This window comes from Salvelinus alpinus, chromosome 10, assembly GCF_045679555.1.
Source record: "Salvelinus alpinus chromosome 10, SLU_Salpinus.1, whole genome shotgun sequence".
Classification (NCBI taxonomy): Eukaryota; Metazoa; Chordata; class Actinopteri; order Salmoniformes; family Salmonidae; genus Salvelinus; species Salvelinus alpinus.
This window is the reverse complement of record NC_092095.1, coordinates 21,669,163-21,691,004: the sequence shown is the minus strand read 5'-3', so window position 1 is coordinate 21,691,004 and position 21,842 is coordinate 21,669,163. Positions and strand designations below refer to the sequence as shown.

Genomic DNA, 21,842 nt, shown 5'->3' with positions numbered 1-21,842 from the left:
TTTATTTACTTTTCTGCTCTTTTGCACACCAGTATCTCTTCTTGCACATGATCATCTGATGATTTATCACTCCAGTGTTAATCTGCTAAATTGTAATTATTCGATTTATTGCCTACCTCATGCCTTTTGCACACATTGTATATAGATTCTCTTTTTTTTCTTTTCTACCATGTTATTGACTTGTTTATTGTTTACTCCATGTGTAACTCTGTGTTGTCTGTTCACACTGCTATGCTTTATCTTGGCCAGGTCGCAGTTGCAAATGAGAACTTGTTCTCAACTAGCCTACCTGGTTAAATAAAGGTGGGGGAAAAAAAAAAAAAAAAAAATCCCAGTGATTTGACCTTTCTAGGCATTCTATTTCTCTGGGGGCATATTTTGGGCTAGAGCTGTTAAACCAAGGAGTTGTGTAATCCCACACCAGCTGAGGGATTACATCTCACAATGACCCCCCTCCCCCCATCTCACTTAATGAGATTACACTCCCCTTTTACGAGGCTTGCTTTAACAGGGTCAACTAATCCCATTAAGACATGGAGCATTTAGAAGTCAGCGTTTAGATCATCGCTGCCTCATAGGTCCCCTTATATGCTCTACTGTGTGTTGACTGAGTAGGCCTCGTCAGTAATTCAGTATGTGGACACCTGCTCGTCAAACATCTCATTCCAAAATCATGGGCATTAATATGGAGTTGGTCCCCCCTTTGCTGCTATTACAGCCTCCACTCTTCTGGGAAGGCTTTCCACTAGATGTTGGAACATTGCTGCGGGAACTTGCTTCCATTCATCCATTGAGGTCGGGCACTGATGTTGGGCAATTTGGCCTGGCTCACAGTCGGCCTTCGAATTCATCTCAAAGGTGTTCAGTAGGGTTGAGGTCAGGGCTCTGTGCAGGCCAGTCAAGTTCTTCCACACCGATTTTGACAAACCATTTGTGTATGGACCTTGCTTTGTGCACAGGGGAATTGTCATGCTGAAACAGGAAAGGGCCTTCCCCAAACTATTGCCACAAAGTTTGAAGCACAGAATCATCTACAATGTCATTGTATGCTGTAGCGTTAAGATTTCTCTTCACTGGAACTAAGGGACCTAGCCCGAAACATGAAAAACAGCCCCACACCATTATTCCTCCTCCACCAAACTTTACAGTTGGCAATATGCATTGTGGAAGGTGGCGTCCTCCTGGCATCTGCTAAACCCAGATGTGTCTGTCCGACTGCCAGATGATGAAGTGTGATTCATCACTCCAGAGAAAGCGTTTCCACTACTCCATAGTCGAATGGCAGCAAGCTTTACAACACTCCAACCGACGCTTGGCATTACGCATGGTGATCTTAGGCTTGTGTGTGGCTGCACAGCCATGGAAACCCATTTTATGAAGCTCCCGACGAACAGTTATTGTGCTGACATTGCTTCCAGAGGCAGTTTGGAACTCAGTAGTGAATGTTGCAACCGAGGACAGACAATTTTTACGCGCTTAAGCACTAGGCGGTCCCGTTCTGTGAGCTTGTGTGGCCTACCACTTTGCGGCTGAGCCGTTGTTGCTCTTAGATGTTTTCACTTCACAATAACAGCACTTACAGTTTACTGGGGCACCTCTAGCAGGGCAGAAATTTGACGAACTGACTTGTTGGAAAGGTGGCATCCTATGACAGTGCCACGTTAAACATCACTGAGCTCTTCAGTAAGGCCATTCTACAGCCATTGTTTGTCTATGGAGATTGCATGGCTGTGTGCTCGATAGTATACACCTGTCAGCAACGGGTGTGACTGAAATAGCCGAATCCATTTCATTTGAAGGGGTGTCCACATACCTTTGTATATATAGTGTACTTTGAAGGGGCTTAGATGATGACGATAATAATAACATGTTTATTATAGCATCTATATGAAGCTGCATGTACATCCAGAGCAATATGAATGGATGTGTGGTGACCAGTGTGTTGTGTTCCCCCTCAGATCTACCCAGACGAGGGCCATTTCATCCACAGCGAGGCCATGCAGCAGCACCTCAGCCAGTCGCTGGTCAACTTCTTCGAGGAGTGTTTCCGGCTACCGGACAAGGTGTTCGAGGAGAGACAGGAGGAAGAGATTGAGGAAGAGGGTTAGCCCAGACAAAACCAACACCCCTAACCAGAGCTCCAGTCGACGCCTAAGCACAATGCCAGTCCCCATACCTGGTTTCACAATCCACATGATATGCAACCTTCTCTTGGTTTCAACCCTCTTTAGTCCTTTTTTTCCAATTTTCACCTTCTGGGTTTCCCCTGCGTTTCAGCATGATCAACCCTGAGACTGCCGCGTTGCAGATCAACCCTGAGACTGCCGCGTTACAGATCAACCCCGAGACTGCCGCGTTGCAGATCAACCCTGAGACTGCCGCGTTGCAGATCAACCCTGAGACTGCCGCGTTGCAGATCAACCCTGAGACTGCCGCGTTGCAGACGCTTGCTTATCTCCTCATCCTCAGTTTTTCTCCTCCTCTTCCTCACCTTTTGATTCAGCACGACTCCACAAGAGACTATCGGCAGCCATTTTTTTGACATCGACACAATGAATACATTACGATGAAGGACCACTAGCTGATGTCATATCTGGAATGTGTTGAAAAGGCGGTCGTGCCAGGAATAGGCATTCTCTGGTCATTTTATGTTTAAAAGGACAAGCTCCTTGGATTCCAAACGACTGGTGGGAGGGAAGGAACATCAAGATCCACACACAAACTTTACCAGTCAGTGAGGAGAGGGAAGACTCTATAGCACAAACTTTACCAGTCAGTGAGTAGGGGAGACTTAATAGCACAAACTTGTGGTCGAAGATACAGACTCCACATTGTATCTGACGGGTCAAACTGGCTCCAGCCCAGTGTCTGGAGTGTGGGTGTCTGTGGAGAAGGGAATGCTCCTATTTTGAAAATCGTGAAGACACCTTTTCATGTCAGACTGTGCTTGTGTCTGTTGTTCCTTTGTCAAGTAGCACATTAAACATTCCCTTCTTTGGACATCGATACTTTGTTTTTTCAGTGTTCAAGTTTATCTTGGAATCTTCTTCTAGCCTCAAGTATGTATTTAAATGGTGTAGTCTTCATTTTTCCATGTCATGAAAAGGATGTGAACCGAATCAATTTTGTTCTTGATTCACTTTGTCTTGGTTTTGTTGCAAATCGTTCTCCTCCAGTCATTTGAAATTCGAAGTATAATATATTTTAGTCACTGTGCCTTACTTTGGGAGCAAGCGGTCCTTTTTATGGACTCCTTTTGTGAAAACAAAATACAACATGGATCATTGTAAAGAAATGTTCTGTTGACCATGGCACCAACTACTGATGGTTAAACCTTCACTCTGAACACTTTGTAATGTTGTCATAGAGTACGTATGGAATTATATCAAGAGTCAAGTAAGAAATGGTCTTCTCTAGTTCCAAATATAACCAATTTCCAAAATGGTTGTAAACAGTAGTAGTTGCATGTATCCTTACATTATTTTACAGATGTTCAAATGGTAATGAAATTTGTTTGTCTGGCTAACGACCACATAAAATGGTTATATTTTAGTAAATGTTGTGGCATTCCAACCCCTCTCAGTATCACAATTCAAACCCATGGATGGGTTTGAGTTGCCACTTTAAAATTGGTAGTGTTGTATGGCCAAAAGTAGTAATAGTACATTTCTATATAAGGTAATTAATAGCTTAGAATCATTATCACAATCTTTACACTATGAAATACAAAGGAATTCAAAAAATGTGAATTTGAGGCACGAGTCTGCATTTTTTATTTGTCATTTTATCTGAATGCTCATTCCTGTTACTTTGTCAATGCATGTTATCAAGTTATTTGCAAGATGTCAAAATAGTATTTTTGACATCTTGAATGTTCCATACTGGCATTACATTTACAGTAGTATCGTGATTGAGATCCCAGTCTCGTCAGCTTGATGTGTAAATGTTACTCAAATGTCATTTTAGTCTCTTAATATCTGAGTGTTATTTGTGCATAAATGCATTTTGAAAGTTACATTTGAAATTAATTTTTGTTCTCCTGTTTCTGTCCTTGGGTTGAGTTTAAAGTGGACTTTGCTATCGTCAGCGGCTCTGGTGAACTTTCTGACACTGGCGATTGAACGTGAAGATGGACTTTTGTCAAGTGACCCAAAATAGTACAAGTAACAACTGTGGCATGGGGGTAAATATTAGAATAAACAGTATTTTATCGTCGTACTCCTTGTAGTTTATCTATTTTGGTTCTTATTGCACAATTGTGAATGTTCTCTCTGCTTTGAATTGTGTTTCATAGAAAAACATTTCATCCTCAAGCTACACAAATCAACCAACAGTTTTGTTGGATAATATAAGAATAAGATTGTTTTAGGTTTGTTCAAAAACATTGACATCCATAGTCATACGAACAACTTTATTGTTCTCAGTTAGCCTACTTTCTTTGTAAAACCTTTATCCAAAATATACAAATCAAACATTAAGCTTTTAATTTACAGAAATGTACATCCAAGTGTTGCTGCAAAAATACCAATACAATTATTGAAATAAAAATGTTCAATTATACTCACAAAAAAACAATACTCCATCAAAAGTAATATATTGTTCAAAGGCATACTTGATTCCAGTGAACAGGATTGTAGGTTTATATCAGTACCATTAAGAACAATAATTAGGTTCCTTTTGAGTAGTTTGATTTATTTTATTTCACTTATTTTAACATTGTCAAACAGATTTCCCCATCTCAAGAGATACATTTTTTTTTAACTATAGTGCCAGATAAGGTCGTCAATCCTGTTACTTTATCTTAAATCAGCCATAAATTAATTTGTGACAGGGGGAATGGAAGCTTGTTGTGTACAACAGGGAGGGGCAATTGAATTCAAACTTCGCAAAAAAACATTTATAACCTGTTATTCCAGCCTGACCATCTATGGGTAACAGGGTTGAAGTATTATGCTCGACCCGCTCAGTTTTTCACTACCAAACACCAGAACATGGGTTAAAAGAGTAGAACCAGCTCACCTGCTTTTACACTGACTTGGCAATGCAATGTCTCGGGGGGAAAAAAATCAGAGTTCAGTTCAAGTAACAGAGTTGACCTGAAAATGTGGGATTTTTTTTTTTTTACCCTTAAAATAAATCACAAATAACATTAAATAATCTTCAGAAATGACTCAAGCAACAAAATAACTAGGGCTTTACAATGATGGTGAACTTGGAGAAATGTTGGGGTTAAGTGGGATAAAATCTTCCTAGAAGTCACAGAGGATGCACAGAGGGCATCTCTGGCACTTTAGCAAGTCTATTAATATAACAGGCTTTTAAAATTCAATATTTGTCCACAATTTCTACTTAAAATATCAAAAAGACACTCATTTCAAAAGTAATATATTTGTTCAAAGGCTGACTTGATTCCAGTGTACACAGGATTGTAGTTATATATCAGTGCCCTCTTCTCCACCTCCTCATCCTCAAATTTGTGAAAGTTTTTTCTAGCTGTTAATGAAAAAAGCAGTGACATAGATTAGTGGTTGAAACATATTGTAACAGGTGGAGTTCGATCTTGACCACACCCTTCATGGTTCAGCCAAGGGGGGCACATTCAAGAACTCTCCATGTTACAATAACATCTAGCTACATATTGAGACAAACACAATAGATTCAGTGACATTTTGCAACACTACTATAATAACTACCTTCATTGACAAAGAAATCAGCCATGAAGAAAGTAACCTTTACAGCTAATGGAGAGTGTGGAATGTACGGCTTTGTCCATTCAAATGCATTCTTTTCAGGGTGCCACTGGGTTCCATAGATGGGGAAACCATATGCTACAGAGAAAACAAATCAATGAAAATTATCTTATGCAAGTACATGTTCCAGTTTAAGTTACTGTATATATATATATGCTAAGTTAGAACAATGTGCTTTACCTTCCATAGTTGACACAAACTCGTTTTTCCCATCACTGCTTGTGGTCAGGACTTTGTAGAACTTCCTAAGGTCTGCATTGCTGTTATAAATCTGGATTGCAATGTTGCACGCATAGTTCACAATTAATGCTACAGAGGATACATAAAAGCCTATCACTTGGTATTTGTACACAGACACAATGCACATACCGCCAAAGTGAGACTCCATTTATGGGAGTTTTCAGTGATGGGCTCAGAGGCCAGGGCATCCAGGAGCTCTGATGGGAAGCCCTTGAACATCCTACTCTCTCTTGATCCTGAAAGTGTAAGAATTTCACATTACTTCAAGTTGCAGATTATTGTTTTGGTGAGTGTGTGCATTCTTGCAGCATTTGGATAAGTGAACCGGTTCCATTTGTGATCATTTGGGAAATGTAGTTCTGGTCAAATCTGATGAGTGATGCTTTTCTCTTATGTCTGTATGGTGATACACGCAAGTACATATAAAACATACCGTTAGTAAACACCAGTGGCAATGCCACACCACTGGTGTTGGTGTGGGACAGAAGCATCTTTCCACTGGTCAGGTACGTCAATTCCTCAAATCCAAGACACGTGCCCCATACAGGGAAATAGTCACCCCTTGAGTTGGCCTAAAAAGTCAACAACAAAAAATGATTAAGAACAGGTTTTTCCCCCCACATATTTGGTAAGGTAAAATGAAGCTCCACAATATGTGCAAGTATCAAAAGGAACATGTCATACCTCTATGGCAAGCTCATAAAAGATTCTAGCAGCGTTTGCATACCCAGATGTGAGGATGCTAACACCACCACCAGGGTAGAGTATTCTACAGGGGGGAAATATGTAGTTCATTTTTTATTTTTTTAAGTGGGATAAAGATAAAAACACCACAACCGTGGGTCTTGTACAGCAAATAGCATAGTTGACACCTACCCATTAATGGAGTTGAACAGTGTTTTGTACTCTTCCAGTGTCTTATTTATCCTGTAGAAATCACAGAAAAGTTTGTCAGAGGTTCATAATAAAGTAGTTGGGAAATTAACATTAGGCCTATCTAATATTCAGTCAAATGTTATGAGATATTCAGAACAATATTTGAAAAGCTGTTAAGTGCTCAAATATAGTACATTGTCAATCTGCATGAAGCTTACATCACAGGGACGACTCTTGCTCCAGCAGACTCCAGGAACTTGACATACGATGCGGCTATATAAGACGCATTCTGTGGTCGAGGCGAGTATACCTCCTGGGCCAAAACACCTTAGGAAATCGCATACAGTTTAGAAAGTGAGTTACAATGAGTTTAATAAAGTTAAAGTATTTTCAGTAAAGCTACAAAAAGATTTAATGTAATAAAATATTCATTTGATTGTAAAGAAGAACCTGTACGGTAAGTTAGGCCTACTCTGAATGGGTTACATTTATAGAATAGTACCTATCATTCTGAGGACTAATTGTAGCTATATGGTTGATGTTTTTGATATCAGACCGGACTTTGAAGAGGTCAAACTAGTTATGCAACGTTCTAAACTCACATAATCATCTATTTGGCAGTGTTAATGATATAGGTAACTATTTATAATAAATACATAATGTAACGCTTTAGTTTCTTAGTCATGTGATGCAGAAGTTCACCGATAATAGGCTCGTCGTTCCTCTTCAGCGCTGTGCACGAGGACAAAGTTGAGAAAGCAAAACAAAACATTAGGGCAAAATTGCTCATTTCCGAAACGTGTTTCCACGTGTGGATCAAATTGGTATTGTAAAAAATTGAAACCAGCTTCTCCGTCTAAAGAGGACTTGATGACACTGGAATCTAGTACATTGCTACAGGTTGCATACAGTTTATGTTTCTCATGAGGAAGAGCTCAATTGCGTAGTCCTGGCGTCCTCATCTCTTTCTCAAAACCCATTGGAGAAGGTCAGAGGGGTGGGACCTTTGGCTTTATCACCCAATGGGTTTGAGGAGACGAAGGAGTGCCGGTGTAGGATGGACATAACCAAATGAGAAAAGGCAATGTTCCTGCTACATTAATGATCATAAACTGCTGCGTAAATTATCCTAAAACAACCTACGAAAAAGTTTAACGTGTTTTTACTGGCAGCGTAATAAAATGGACATTCCAGTTTTCAGCCTTCAAAATAAAAGCTCAAACTGTAGAGGACAGGTTTTAGTTTTTTCTCTACTATCTTCTAAAAGTGCCCATTAACCTTAATCACATTGACATTTCAATAAAACTTGAAAATAACAATATATTTCATTGTTCTAAAAGTGTTGGTTAATTGAAAATACAAAAAAAATAAGATCTCACCTAATTTACAATTACTTTTTAAATATAGTGGACTCACAGGAGGCTGATGAAGGGAGGACGGCTCATAATAATGTCTGGAATGGAGACCATGGAATGGTATCAAACACATGGGAATCATGTGTGTCATGTGTTTGATACCAGTTCATTTACTCCATTCCAGCCATTACAATGAGCCCCCCCCCAAGTAAGGTGTCACAACCACCTGTGATCGGACTGTACTTAAATATAATAATTGGACTGTATGCATCAGCTAATCTCAAATATGAACGGCTATTCTATATTATACCTGCAAATTGAACAAAAAATTGTGGCATGTACAGCAGTTTCAGTTTCAGTAGGTGTCTTCAGACAGGCATCCACAATGTTATGAATGAGGAACAAAAATGACAAAACATGTGTACATCCACAATGATGGGATGGATTAGATAAATGCATCCATTCTTCATCCATTTGTTTTTGTTTTGATAATAATAAGGATGAGATTATAAAGTGTTTCTGTTGGCTGAGATGAAAAATATCCCACAGTAGTAAGTATTTGGCGCCCTCAGGTGTTTATTTCTTAGAGGTGTAGAGCAGGATGCATAAAGCTCATGACGCGTTGAACAGGAGAAAACTGATTCCCCAAATTAACAGCGCCACAAAATCTGTAGGGCATGCAAACAAACATGCCAATGTCCATTGTTGAAAACACAACTTTGATCTTATCTGTATGTATACAATTAGTCAATGCCACTCTGACATTGCTCCTCCCAATATTTATATATTTATTCATTCCATTCTTTTACGTTTAGATTTGTGTTGTGGTGTATTTAGATACTACTGCACTGTCGGAGCTAGGAACACAAGCATTTCGCTACACCAGCAATAGCATTGCTAAATATGTGTATGTGACCAATAAAATGTTGTTTGATTTATAGTAGGCTCACTATGTGTTTGATTATTATTTTATTATTTTATTTCACCTTTATTTAACCAGGTAGGCTAGTTCAAAACATGTTCTCATTTGCAACTGCGACCTGGCCAAGATAAAGCAAAGCAGTTCGACACATACAACAACACAGAGTTACACATGGAATAAACAAAACATACAGTCAATAATACAGTAGAAAAAAATAAAACAAAAAGTCTATATACAGTCAGTGCAAATGAGGTAAGATAAGGGAGTTAAGGCAATAAATATGCCATGGTGGCGAAGTAATTACAATATAGCAATTAAACACTGGAATGGTATATGTGCAGAAGATGAATGTGCAAGTAGAGATACTGGCGTGCAAAGGAGCAAAATAAATAAATACAGTATGGGGATGAGGTAGTTGGATGGGCTGTTTACAGATGGGCTATGTACAGGTGCAGTGATCTGTGAGCTGCTCTGACAGCTGGTGCTTTAAGCTAGTGCGGGAGATATGAGTCTCCAGCTTCAGTGATTTTGCAGTTCGTTCCAGTCATTGGCAGCAGAGAACTGGAAGGAAAGGCGGTCAAAGGAGGAATTGGCTTTGGGGGTGACCAGTGAGATATACCTGCTGGAGCGCGTGCTACGAGTGGGTGCTGCTATGGTGACCAGTGAGCTGAGATAAGGCGGGGCTTTACCTAGCATAGACTTGTAGATGACCTGGAGCCAGTGGGTTTGGCGACGAATATGTAGCGAGGACCAGCCAACGAGAGCGTACAGGTCGCAGTGGTGGGTAGTATATGGGGCTTTGGTGACAAAACGGATGGCACTATGATAGACTACATCTAATTTGCTGAGTAGAGTGTTGGAGGCTATTTTGTAAATGACATCGCCGGGATCGGTAGGATAGTCAGTTTTACAAGGGTATGTTTAGCAGCATGAGTAAAGGATGCTTTGTTGCGAAATAGGAAGCCGATTCTAGATTTAATTTTGGATTGGAGATGCTTAATGTGAGTCTGGAAGGAGAGTTTACAGTCTAACCAGACATCTAGGTATTTGTAGTTGTCCACATATTCTAAGTCAGAACCGTCCAGAGTAGTGATGCTAGTCGGGCGGGCGGGTGCGGGCAGCGATCAATTGAAATGCATGCATTTAGTTTTACTATCATTTAAGAGTAGTTGGAGGCCACGGAAGGAGTGTTGTATGGCATTGAAGCTCGTCTGGAGGTTTGTTAACAGTGTCCAAAGAAGGGCCAGGAGTATACAGAATGGTGTCATCTGCGTAGAGGTGGATCAGACAAAAGCGGCATCATTGATATATACAGAGAAAAGAGTCGGCCCGAGAATTGAACCCTGTGGCACCCCCATAGAGACTGCCAGAGGTCCGGACAACAGGCCCTCCAATTTGACACACTGAACTCTATCTGAGAAGTAGTTAGTGAACAAGGCGAGGCAGTCATTTGAGAAACCAAGGCTGTTGAGTCTTCCGATAAGAATGCGGTGATTGACAGTCGAAAACCGTGGCCAGGTCGATGAAGACTGCCGCACAGTACTGTCTTTTATCGATGGCGGTTATGATATCGTTTAGGACCTTGAGCGTGGCCGAGGTGCACCCATGACCAGCTCGGAAACCAGATTGCATAGCGGAGAAGGTACAGTGGGATTCGAAATGGTCGGTGATCTGTTTGTTAACTTGGCTTTTGAAGAATTTAGAAAGGCAGGGCAAGATGGATATAGGTCTATAACAGTTTGGGTCTAGAGTGTCTCCCCCTTTGAAGAGGGGAAATCGCATATTGAAATTGGAAATCGCATATTCAACAATGAGTGGTTTACAAGGAATCAGTGGCTAACTGCAAGCATTGCAATCAGTAACCTGCTATTCAGTGGAGTGGGTGTGTGGTCCCAAGTCTGGGTTTAAGGGTGTCTTTTCCAAGTTTGAAGGGATAAACATTCAACATTGTCTATGCTGTCAATCTAGCATGACTTCTGCCACGCTCAAAACAACTGGAAACTCGGAAACTGGGATATCTCAGACTTCAGTGAGTTCAAGACAATTGAGAACTCTGGAAGAAAATGAGCTCTGACTGGGAAAATACATTTTGAACAGTCATCCAACTCGGAATCGTAAGTCAGGAACTCGGGCCTCTTTCTAGAGCTCCGACCTGACGATCACTGACGTCATCATGATTCGACCTTGTTTTTTTCAGAGTTCCTAGTTGTCTTGAAAGCACCATAAATCCAGAGAATGCCAGAACTTGATGAGAAAGTTTGATGACAAAATTTGCCCACAAAGGACCACTTCGGCACCTTTCCTGTTCAAGTGAGCACAGCATAACAAGGTGAGTCCAAAAATGTCTTGTATGCTGCTGCATAAATGAAGTAATATGCCAGGGAGATATGTATACTGTAGCTAAGAAAGTAATACTCTGTGTATGTTGTGTAGTAAGATGTTAGTAGCCCATCTGCCTCACCCTAATAATTTGGTCCTTTTTCCACTCATAATTTCACCTACTGTTCTGATTTGGTGGTGCACATGTAGCCTATAGCCTGTTTTAGAAAAATGTAATCATCGAATATTGTAAGACCTTTCATCGTTTGCTTATATGGCCCCTTTATTTATCCTACAGTTCTGACTTGGTGTACAGGGAGACTGCAGTAAGAAAGGCCCATGTTCTGAATTCTGTACATTTCAAAAGTGCTTAACAAATATTTATATTGACTACGTCCGTCCTAGCTCACTCATTAATGTCTTAATTGAAATTACGGATTGCCTCTTATTCACTCATCGTTCCCTTATGCCATTGTTTATACATCTCAATTATCATTAGAAACCACATTTGTTTAAGCAAGTCAGCCATATCCGCTATGTTTTTTTAAAAGGCAGTAAATGAGGCTGAATTAACTGTTTCGCTGCCAGACAAGGCTCTGCTGATAGCCAGGTGTATCAGTGGTGAGGTGTTCAGACTGCTGTTGGGACTCTGCTGTTGGGTAAATTAGCTTTATGTAGGGCCTAACAGTTTGTGGGCACCGTTTGTCACCGTTATAGTGCAATTAATGTATTGTTTAGTGTTGTGTTATGTAGTGGCTTTGCTGGCATCCATCTAAAACATATTTCTTTGCCCCACCAAGATTGACATGCTAATAATGCATCCATGATTTGTCGATGTAATAGTTTGTTGTTACAATATATGGGTGTTCGTGGTAATGGCTGCAGCGGAAATCAAACATATAGTTTCCGGTCATTATTATGAGCCATTCTCTCCTCAGCAGCCTCCTGTGTTAGCAGTGGAAGTAGATAGGCCGCTACAATGTTGCAAATGCATTTTGTCACAAAATGTAGGTCTATTACTTGTTTAAACCAGCAGGTGGCTCTAGAGACCTTAACATACTGTACGTAGCCTGACAGTTCTAATCAAGTAAAAACAGATGTTAAAGTTATTTTCTACTCTAATTCATGTAGTTATTTATTCATGCATAATTTGTTTGTGTAGCATATTATTATACATAATTTTATGCCATACATTCAACTGGGATTCTAGGCTTACACTCTGGGCACACATGTGAGTATTCATTTTGCCTAATTGTACTTCTTAATCACACGGTCATTAGTTCTTTATCATCACACTTAACTTTAGAAGTAATGAATGTGTGTGGGTATGTGATGTATTAAAAAATAATAATAATAATAATAATTTTACAACAAAGTTATGTCCGGGCATTCACAGGTGATGCACTATGAACCTCGAATGACATGGTAAAAGTCCTGGGTGGAAACCACCACAAAAGAAGCTGATTGGACAATGGTGCCCTGTACTGCTCTCCATTCAAGTTCTAATCCACACTAAGTGCTTCTTCCACTCATTGCTCAGTCTTTATATTTGCTTATGAAAGAAAGCTACTATTGTGGTAATGGATTAGTGTGTCAATAACACAAACAGTCAGTCATTTTCATGAGTAACCTCACAATGTTGACAACTGAATTACAACAACACACATACAATTCATGGACATCAATCAGTTTTCATGTCTGGTATGTTTGTGGGAAGGTGCGGAGAGACACTCTCTCCATTTAAAATTACAGTTTATTTAATAATCATTTAAAACTTAAAGTAGTGTGACCTTTCAGTCGCAAAATGTTATGCTTGGAACAGATTTCAGAAGTGTGAGAACATGGTGAACAAAATCATGGTATAGTTACTCTATTCACTGTATCACAGTATCAATACAAAGTCATCAAAACACTTAACCCGCAGTATTTGTGACAGTAAACCGGGTCTTCACATGTTGAAGGCATGATGGTACAATTCAGACCAATATCTGATCAAAACAGTCCACACTTGCCCTCACTGTACATTCATTCATAAATTAATCAAAAGAGGTATACAGCAGTATAGTAGTTAGTAAAAACACTTAGTAAAAATGTTCCACAAGGTTGTATCATGCTGGAGAGGTAAGGACAGCTGTAGACCACATGTACTGTAGACCACAGCCAAGAGACACAAAAAAGCTTTTCCGCTCATCAACCTCCACACCACCGATAAGTCAGGGAAAGGGATGTCTCTGAGGAGGGCACCCATGCATCTCCTGCACAATAGCATCATCATCGTGCCTTAGGGGGATGGATAATGAGATTAGTCGCTGGGGCCAAGCCTGCGTCAGTCCAAAGGGGTCAATCGCTGGATTATCACTGCTCTTGCTAAGGACTTAGACACCACTATCCCGTACACAACATTTTGTAGTACTCGTTGACTTTTTCTACACCTGACTTTTTTTTTGGAGGGGGGATTATTAGGTGGAAGGTAAGAGTGGAAGACCTCATGTTTGCCGGTTTTGACGTTGCAAAGTTTTGGAATAAGAATTATGGTGCATGACTTTGTAGCCTGCATGACCATGGGATTCTGACTGTCCCGGGTGCAGAGTGTTGAATGAGGGGTCTGGCTGGGAAGTGAGTGCAGGGGTGACCGGCGGACTGAAGGACGGGTGGGCTTTGTGCTCGCCTGCTGTGACAGGGTCTGCAGCTCTCGACCAGCAGCCCTCATGCCACTCATCAACAACAAAGTGGGTGACGATGGCACTACCAGTTCACCAAAGACTCTGGAAGAGGGGAAGGTTCTTATCGACTCACTCATAAAGGTGAGATGCTCAGGTTGGCAGTTATGGTTTTGTCAAGTTATGGTTTTATCTACAAAGTACCCGTTCAAATAATCTGTCCTCCATTCTTTTCACAAAGGGGTTAGTCAGTCCACTTATCTTGTGATTAAATGAGGATGATAGACTAAGACTTCTGGAAAAGTTTATGTGTAACAAAGCTTTAATGCATGTACTATCATTTGAATGGTTTGGTCTGTTGAGCTCATATTTATTGAGAGATCACGATATCTTAGCCTACTATGTATATAGTATATATATATCCAATATTTTCTTGCAGATAGTTCTTAAATATGCAGAAATATATTCTCCTAAACTATTACTTGTACTGTATCTGCTTTAGGTTAATTCTTCAGAGGTGAAAATTATTCAAATTCAATTCTAGTTCTGTTAAATTGAAATTGAAAGAATGAATATGCCAAATGATTTACTGCAATATCCCAAATAAACACTGAGCATATGGTAAACAATGCAAATATGCATTATGTGAGTATTCCGTATTAGTCTGTATTAATATAATAAGGTATTAATACAATCCCTGTATCACATAACACCCTGAGTTCACTGAGCACAGATTATTGTCATCCTAATGTGGCTATGTTAAGAGCTGAAACCAGGCCAATGAGTTCTAAATACACTTAAGATTTTCCATCCATAGGGCACAGGAGGTCTTACCTTTCTCATAATAACTGAACATATTCCGTTGTTAAACTATATCATATTTTCCAGAAAGGTCTAATTTATAGGATGAAATAAACATTAAATAATCTGCAAATTCTCATTTGATCTATTTTACTATAAATACAAGGAATCTTAGTTACTGATCCTCCCATGCACTACCTCCTGACAAAGCTGCTGTTATGGTAGACCTAGTAATGCACTGAACCATTAGGCCATATCTTTTCAGTGAAAGTGCTTTATTACCCAAAGGGTAAAAGCACATGTTTTTTTTGTCTTGGTCACAGTTTGTAGTAAGTGCCTGACATCCTTACACAAGAAGTACAATAGGACAGCCAGGATGGCACTGTGACTACAAAATTATATCAACATTTGCTCTCTTAGAAGGTCCAATGCAAGTGTTTTTACCTCAATATCAAATTATTTCTGTGTAAGAATGAAGTACCTTACTGTGATTGTTTTCAAATAAAATAGTCAAAAAGAAAAAAAAATTGCTTCTGAGCAGAGAGCAATTTTTTGTTGTTGAATTTGACCTTTATTTAACTAGGCAAGTCAGTTAAGAACAAATTCTTATTTTCAATGACGGCCTAGGAGCAGTGGGTTAACTGCCTTGTTCAGGGGCAGAACAACAGATTTGTACCTTGTCAGCTCGGGGATTCAAACTTGCAACCTTTCGGTTACTAGTCCAACGCTCTAACCACTAGGCTACCATAAATATCTTAAACATGAATTTTGCTAGGACTGTCTGGGTCTGTTATTGGCAGAGAGGTTTGGAACTCGCTTTCTACCTATTGGGCACACACTGGTTGAATCAAGGTTGCTTCCACATAATTTCAATGAAACTACGTTGAACCATGTCTGTGTCCAGTGGGTATTAACTATTTAACGCATAGTGATGTCACCATGGAAGGTTCAAAGCTCCATCCCACCAAAATAGGCTGAAATTTCAGGCAGCCTTTTCAAACAGCTCTTACACTAAAAGGGCATTATCATAATTTTCACAATTTCACAGTATTATTCCAACCTAATAGTGTGGAAATATATATAAAACAACGGGAAAATCACGTTTCTGACTGCACTGGGCCTTTAAGTCAGTGCATTCGGAAAGTATTCAGACCCCTTCCCTTTTTCCACATTTTGCTACGTTACAGCCTTATTCTAAAATTGATTAAATTGTTTTTTTTTAATATGTATTAAAAATAAAAAACAGAAATACCTTATTTACATAAGTATTCAGACCCTTTGCTATGAGACTCGAAATTGAGCTCAGGTGCATCCTGTTTCCATTGATCATCCTTGAGATGTTTCTACAACTTGATTGAAGTCCACTTATGGTAAATTCAATTGATTGGACATGATTTGGAAAGGCACACCCCTGTCTATATAAGGTCCCACAGTGCATATAAGGTCCCACAGTGACAGTGCATGGAAGAAGTATGGAACCACCAAGACTCTTCCTAGAGCTGGAGTTTGCCAAAAGGCACATAAAGGACTCTCAGACCATGATAAACAAGATTCTCTGGTCTGATGAAACCAAAATTGAACATTTTGGCCTTAATGCCAAGCGTCATGTCTGGAGGAAACCTGGCACCATCCCTACGGTGACGCATGGTGGTGGCAGCATCATGCTGTGGGGATTTTTTTCAGCGGCAGGGACTGGGAGACTAGTCAGGATCGAGGGAAAGATGAACGGAGCAAAGTACAGAGAGATCCTTGATGAAAAGCTGCTCCAGAGCGCTCAGGACCTCAGACTGGGGCGAAGGTTCACCTTCCAACAGGACAACGACCCTAAGCACACAGCCAAGACAACGCAGAAGTGGCTTCGGGACAAGTTTTTGAATGTCCTTGAGTGGTCCAGCCAGAGCCAGGACTTGAACCCGATCAAACATCTCTGGAGAGACCTAAAAATAGCTGTGCAGCGACGCACCCCATCCAATCTTACAGAGCTTGAGGGGATCTGCAGAGAATAATGGGAGAAACTCCCCAAATACAAGTGTGCCAAGCTTGTAGAGTCATACCCAAAAAGACTTGAGGCTGTTGAAGCCAAAGGTGCTTCAACAAAGTACTGAGTAAGGGGCTGAATACTTATGTAAATGTGATATTTCAGTTTTTTATTTCTAATACATTTGCAAAAATGTCTAAAAACCTGGTTTTGTTTTGTCATTATGGGGTATTGTGTGTAGATTAATGAGGGAAAAAACTATTTCATCAATTTTAAAATAAGACTGTAACGTAACAAAATGTGGAAAAAGTCAAGGGGTCTGAATACTTTCTGAATGCATCGTAGCATATCAAAATGTCAAGATATTAATACTGATAATGAATATGACAGTGTGTGATTGAAGAGTGGATACTGTGTCAGAAATGCACAGTGTGGTAGTAGGTTGACCTTTGCTGCACACCTGCAACTCTCCCATGCACTCACTCACTGCCTGTAATATCTCCAATCTGGCTCTACCTTACAGATTCCTATGATGACTAGAAAAGCCCCTATACAAGGTCCTTAGGCTTATCCAAAAATAGATCTATGGCAATCAGATTATTAGTCATAGTTGTCATGTAAACCAATCTGTCAGGCTAAGCGCTGAATGCCTATTAATAACCACTCGTATGATTCAAATCAATGAAACTGTCATACTTTGTAGAAATTTGTCTAACCTGGTGTCTGACTCAGAGCTAGTTAGGAGATTCTGATTTTCAGAGCGATATTAGGTAACTAATAATGACCTCAAACCATAGTTGTTACTTTCTAAGTACCATCGCACCCAAGCAGGCTTTGGTTATCATAAATAGTAGAGCCATTGCACCTCCTGATGGCCAAAAGGGAAATGACAGTATTCATATAAAGTAGCTTGGCCACTAGCTACATTCCTTTCACAGGTTTGAGAGAGAATAGTTGCTGAACCAATGATTGTTGTTGACATAGTCCTCTCCAATATGCCAAATTACTGGACGTTTGTGTGGAGGACCACAGCAAATTAAAAACCAAGTTCCAGGCATTACTAATGGCCTAAAGGTGCTAGTACAGACATGACAGTATACAGTCAAATTACTTAATTTGTTTAAAGCCGCAGTTCAGAATGTGTGATTTAGCTCAATGGCAGCCCAGCTTCTAAAGCTGAGGGATGAGGTTGGAGAAATGTATGTGGCATGGCCTCATCTAAAGGAGGGAGCGAGAGGGTGTGGGAGTGATTTTGAATTATCAAATAAAATTGAAGTGAATTGTTTACCAGTATTTAATAGTAATTTCCGCTACATACCTACGCCGATCTTAAGCATCATGTCCGTCAGACTACTTATGTGTGGCACAGTATTTAGAATAAGGCAACAACAAAAAAATTGCAAGCTGAGAAGATATACATACATCTTGTTTCTGGTTTTAAACTGAAACCCTCATACGTTTTTACACAATCGACCACTGTCTTTTGTAATCTCACCCACACCACAAAATAATGCAGTTTGTAAATACATACATTTAACCTAAGACCATTTGCAGACCAGTGGTGTTTACAAAACACATCACATTTTCCACGAAGGACTATTGCTTGTCTCCTGACCTACAGACACAATGGAAACAACTATTTAGACTATATTGTGTTGATATCCTTGACGACAGATTGTGGTATATGTATCTGTTGCCGGGTGTAACATTTTCATGTATTTAAAATTGTCAAATCAAAATCAAATCAGCAGATCTAAGCAAAGACAACAATTCACCCCCATTGTGTCTCTCTACCTCCTACAGTCCTACAATTGTTTTCAGCACACATCATCTATTCTCACAGATTTAGACAATACAATACAAATGCTGTATATTGTGTCTAATCAGTCAACCTTTTTCACACCACTGAGTCTTAGGTGAGCTGTACTGCACTCACTGGCCTGGTTACACATCCACCATTGTTTCTGGAACAATGATGATAAGATGAGATATGTCAAAATAAATATCCACGCTATCACAGTGTGATTGGGAATGGCACAAATGTATGAAAATGATATTACAGTATGAAATGTTTCGTTTTTACGTGAGTGACCTGTAAATAATATTTTTTCCCTATTGGCCAACAGGTGGTGGCATGTTACCGCCAACTGGCCTCGTGTGTGGGTGGGTGCACGGACAGCTTGCACCTGCGTGACGAGCTGCGGCTAACGCGGGAGAAGGCCCAGAAGTTAGCGGTGGCCAGCCGTCACCACCTCACGGCACGGCTACGGGATAAGACACTGCCCCAGGAGGAGAGACAGGAGATGGAACTGCTCTGGGTGGCCTTCACCTCCAGTCTGGAACTCCTCCACGCAGACATGTGCAAAGTCTTCAACATGGGTTCCAACTTCTCCCTGATCAATAACAACACCTTAGTGCAGACTGGCATACAAGGTTAGCAAGTGCCACAGTCAGATGGGCAATTTTTCGTATTGTTTTCCACACAAACCTATCCTAAACTGCAGTTAATAAAAACCCACAGACCGCTGACTCTTTAGCTCTATAGCAGGGTATTCAAATCTTAACCTACGGCGGTCCGAAGTACTGCTGGTTTTCTGTTCTACCTGATCATTACTTGCACCCACCGATTGTCCCAGGTATAAATCAGTCCCTGATTAGAGAGGAATAATGAAAAAAAGCATCCATATAGTCTACATCCATATAGTCTAGATCCTAGTCTGGGCTTCCACAAGCTGTGGTAACCTTATTAACATTCGTGGCTAGCTCTTCTTCTCACATGTCTCTTCTCCCACTTTCCAGGGGAAACCAGCGAGGTGACAGCGCGGGCCCTCAGCCTGGCAGACCTGACCCGCGCCGAGGACCAGGTTCCTGCCATCCTGGAGGATCTGGAGCAGAGCCAGCTGGAGGAGGAGATCGCCCATGTGGATGTCATGCTGGAGGACATGGAGGAGAAGGTCAACGTCCTGCGTTGGATGGTGGAGGCCCGCGGGCCCCAGTACATCGAACCGGCCAGCACGGACAGCGCCTCGTTGGGCCTCTTGTCCACGGACGAGGAGGCAGGTCCCCAAAGCCAGCAGTGCTGCGGGCGCAGCCAGGTTTTCATGGTGCTGGTGCTGTGCAGCGTGGCAGTGGTGATGGTCGTGCTGTCCGTCTGCGTGGTCTATCTCTCATGAGGAGGCTTGTCACCAGTGGATTTCACCCAGGTTACGTTGAGCCGCTAAAAGCAGTAGGACCTTATGTTGCCATAAATTCCATCCTCATGTCAATTGATATCCGAAAATATGGTTGTTGGAAGAAAGTGGTGTTGTTGAAAGGGCGGGGTACTTTACATATTTCTTTATTTGAATAAAGAGCCACATTTAGAATGTATACACTCCAGATGACACAGTTTGACGCTCCCATTTCTGTTAGAAAGTCAATATCAAACACATTCAAAAATAGTTAGATGCCCTATGCAATGTAGTTTAGCTAATGTTAATGTATTGTAGTGGAATGATTTTGAACCATTTTTGCTCTTTACTAATGTATGCTGACTACTGTATATGATAGTAAGGTTAATGAATTTCTATTGAAATGCATTGGACATAATCTGTTTATACAACTTGACAGTGGTTGACAAAGTACACCCACCACATTTAGGTCCATGTTGTCATTGACACTGAAGGTGTTTGTGCTGCCAGATTACAATGAAGATCTTCGCACATGAGTGCAATGTGTGGGAGCATATCAGTTTGCTGACCTCTTGTGAATATTACATTCTAATGAAGAATTTCATGTGAATATTCTCAATATTGTGGCTTCCGTGTCACTTCAAAGAATAGGTTAGCTTATTGCATTACTGATATTGTATCCAGGCTTTCGCAATACAGTAATTATTGCAGGAATATGTGTAGTACTTGTGGAGTATTCTGTTTATATTCTGTCTTCAGAGTCCTCCCTAACCCAAATACCATAAACCTGACCCGGGTCTGGAACAGGTTCTACAATAAATCAAATGGAACATGTGTTGCTGTGTCCCCAGCTTCAGATTCAGGCTAGCAGTTGTGCCAGCAATGCAAGCAAACAGGGAGACTTTTCCACTCAAGGCACATGAAAAATACAAACATTGTAAGTGACATACAGTAGCTGAGAATGTGTTTCCTAAACACAGTGGACGGCCTGTGCACAATTTCATATATCACCAAGGATACACATATATCACCAAGGATACACATATATCACCAAGGATACACAGGGCCGGACTACCACATTTGGGGCACAGAGGCACTGACCCGATTTTTTGTGTTGACATATTTTTCAGTTTTATAGCTAATGCTATTGTAGATATTTTGTCAAGAGAAAATGTTGCAGTTTTAAAGTAAATTTCCTGCAATTCTATACTATTTGCTATGGGTCAGAGAGAAAATGTGCTGTTTTATAGCTCATCTAATGCTATTGTTCACATTTTGCCATGAGGCTGAGAGAAAATGTTGCTGTTTTAAAGCTAATTTCCTGCTATTCTACACATTTTGGCAAGAGACTGAGAGAACATTTGGCAGTTTTTAAGATAATTTCCTGCTATTCTACACATTTTGCTATCATATGCTATCTGGGGGGCCCCCAACCTCCAGGTGGTCCCCAACCCTGTTCGGTAATCCGGCCCTGAGGATACAGGTCAAGGCATTAACTAATGTCTCTTAATTCCATATTCCAAAAGTAAAGTAAAGGTTTGTGTAGCTTCTGTATTAAATGGTAATCTGCTAAATCTTTCAACACCCAAGCTGTGGTGTAAAAACTGTGAATACCATATTATATTTCATTAACAGAGCATTACAACTTTTAATGAACTGCAGTAGTATAGTAATAGCTTATGTAATAAATAATATGTACATGTTTATTCATACCCATCAACTGTAAACTCAGCAAAAAAAGAAACATCCTCTCACTGTCAACTGCGTTTAT

General features: G+C 40.4%; 3 protein-coding genes across 8 annotated transcripts in view; 2 read left to right on the top strand and 1 right to left on the bottom strand.

The window, feature by feature from the left end:
- Positions 1–4,218, top strand: part of LOC139531721 (A-type potassium channel modulatory protein DPP6-like) — a 341,641-nt gene extending 337,423 nt beyond the window's left edge. For all 6 annotated transcript variants that reach the window (XM_071328431.1, XM_071328433.1, XM_071328432.1 and 3 more), the window contains one exon: positions 1,959–4,218. In XM_071328431.1, coding sequence (XP_071184532.1) covers positions 1,959–2,108 — 150 coding nt within the window. In that variant the 3' untranslated portion in view covers positions 2,109–4,218. The remainder of the gene's footprint in view (positions 1–1,958) is intronic.
- Positions 4,219–4,392: 174 nt separating this feature from the next.
- Positions 4,393–8,078, bottom strand: LOC139531722 (gamma-glutamyl hydrolase-like). Its single transcript, XM_071328435.1, has 9 exons — positions 7,569–8,078; positions 7,085–7,193; positions 6,867–6,917; positions 6,675–6,759; positions 6,424–6,562; positions 6,120–6,226; positions 5,931–6,021; positions 5,694–5,828; positions 4,393–5,493 (listed from the first exon to the last, which is right to left on the bottom strand). Exons 1-9 carry the CDS (start codon positions 7,654–7,656, stop codon positions 5,375–5,377), a joined length of 924 nt encoding a protein of 307 aa, XP_071184536.1. The 5' UTR covers positions 7,657–8,078; the 3' UTR covers positions 4,393–5,374.
- A 5,827-nt stretch (positions 8,079–13,905) lies between these two features.
- rgs9bp (regulator of G protein signaling 9 binding protein) lies at positions 13,906–21,139 on the top strand. Its single transcript, XM_071327816.1, has 3 exons — positions 13,906–14,266; positions 19,028–19,334; positions 19,701–21,139. Exons 1-3 carry the CDS (start codon positions 14,171–14,173, stop codon positions 20,072–20,074), a joined length of 777 nt encoding a protein of 258 aa, XP_071183917.1. The 5' UTR covers positions 13,906–14,170; the 3' UTR covers positions 20,075–21,139.
- The last annotated feature ends 703 nt before the right edge of the window (positions 21,140–21,842 follow it).

Coding starts and splice junctions, on each gene's coding strand:
- LOC139531722 (XM_071328435.1), bottom strand. CDS start 7,656: ATGAGCAATTTTGCCCTAATGTTTTGTTTTGCTTTCTCAACTTTGTCC. Junction 6,563..6,674: donor TTTATGAGCTTGCCATAGAG/GTATGACATGTT, acceptor TTGACTTTTTAG/GCCAACTCAAGGGGTGACTA. Junction 6,022..6,119: donor AATGGAGTCTCACTTTGGCG/GTATGTGCATTG, acceptor ATTGCAATCCAG/ATTTATAACAGCAATGCAGA.
- rgs9bp (XM_071327816.1), top strand. CDS start 14,171: ATGCCACTCATCAACAACAAAGTGGGTGACGATGGCACTACCAGTTCA. Junction 14,267..19,027: donor TTATCGACTCACTCATAAAG/GTGAGATGCTCA, acceptor ATTGGCCAACAG/GTGGTGGCATGTTACCGCCA. Junction 19,335..19,700: donor AGTGCAGACTGGCATACAAG/GTTAGCAAGTGC, acceptor CCCACTTTCCAG/GGGAAACCAGCGAGGTGACA.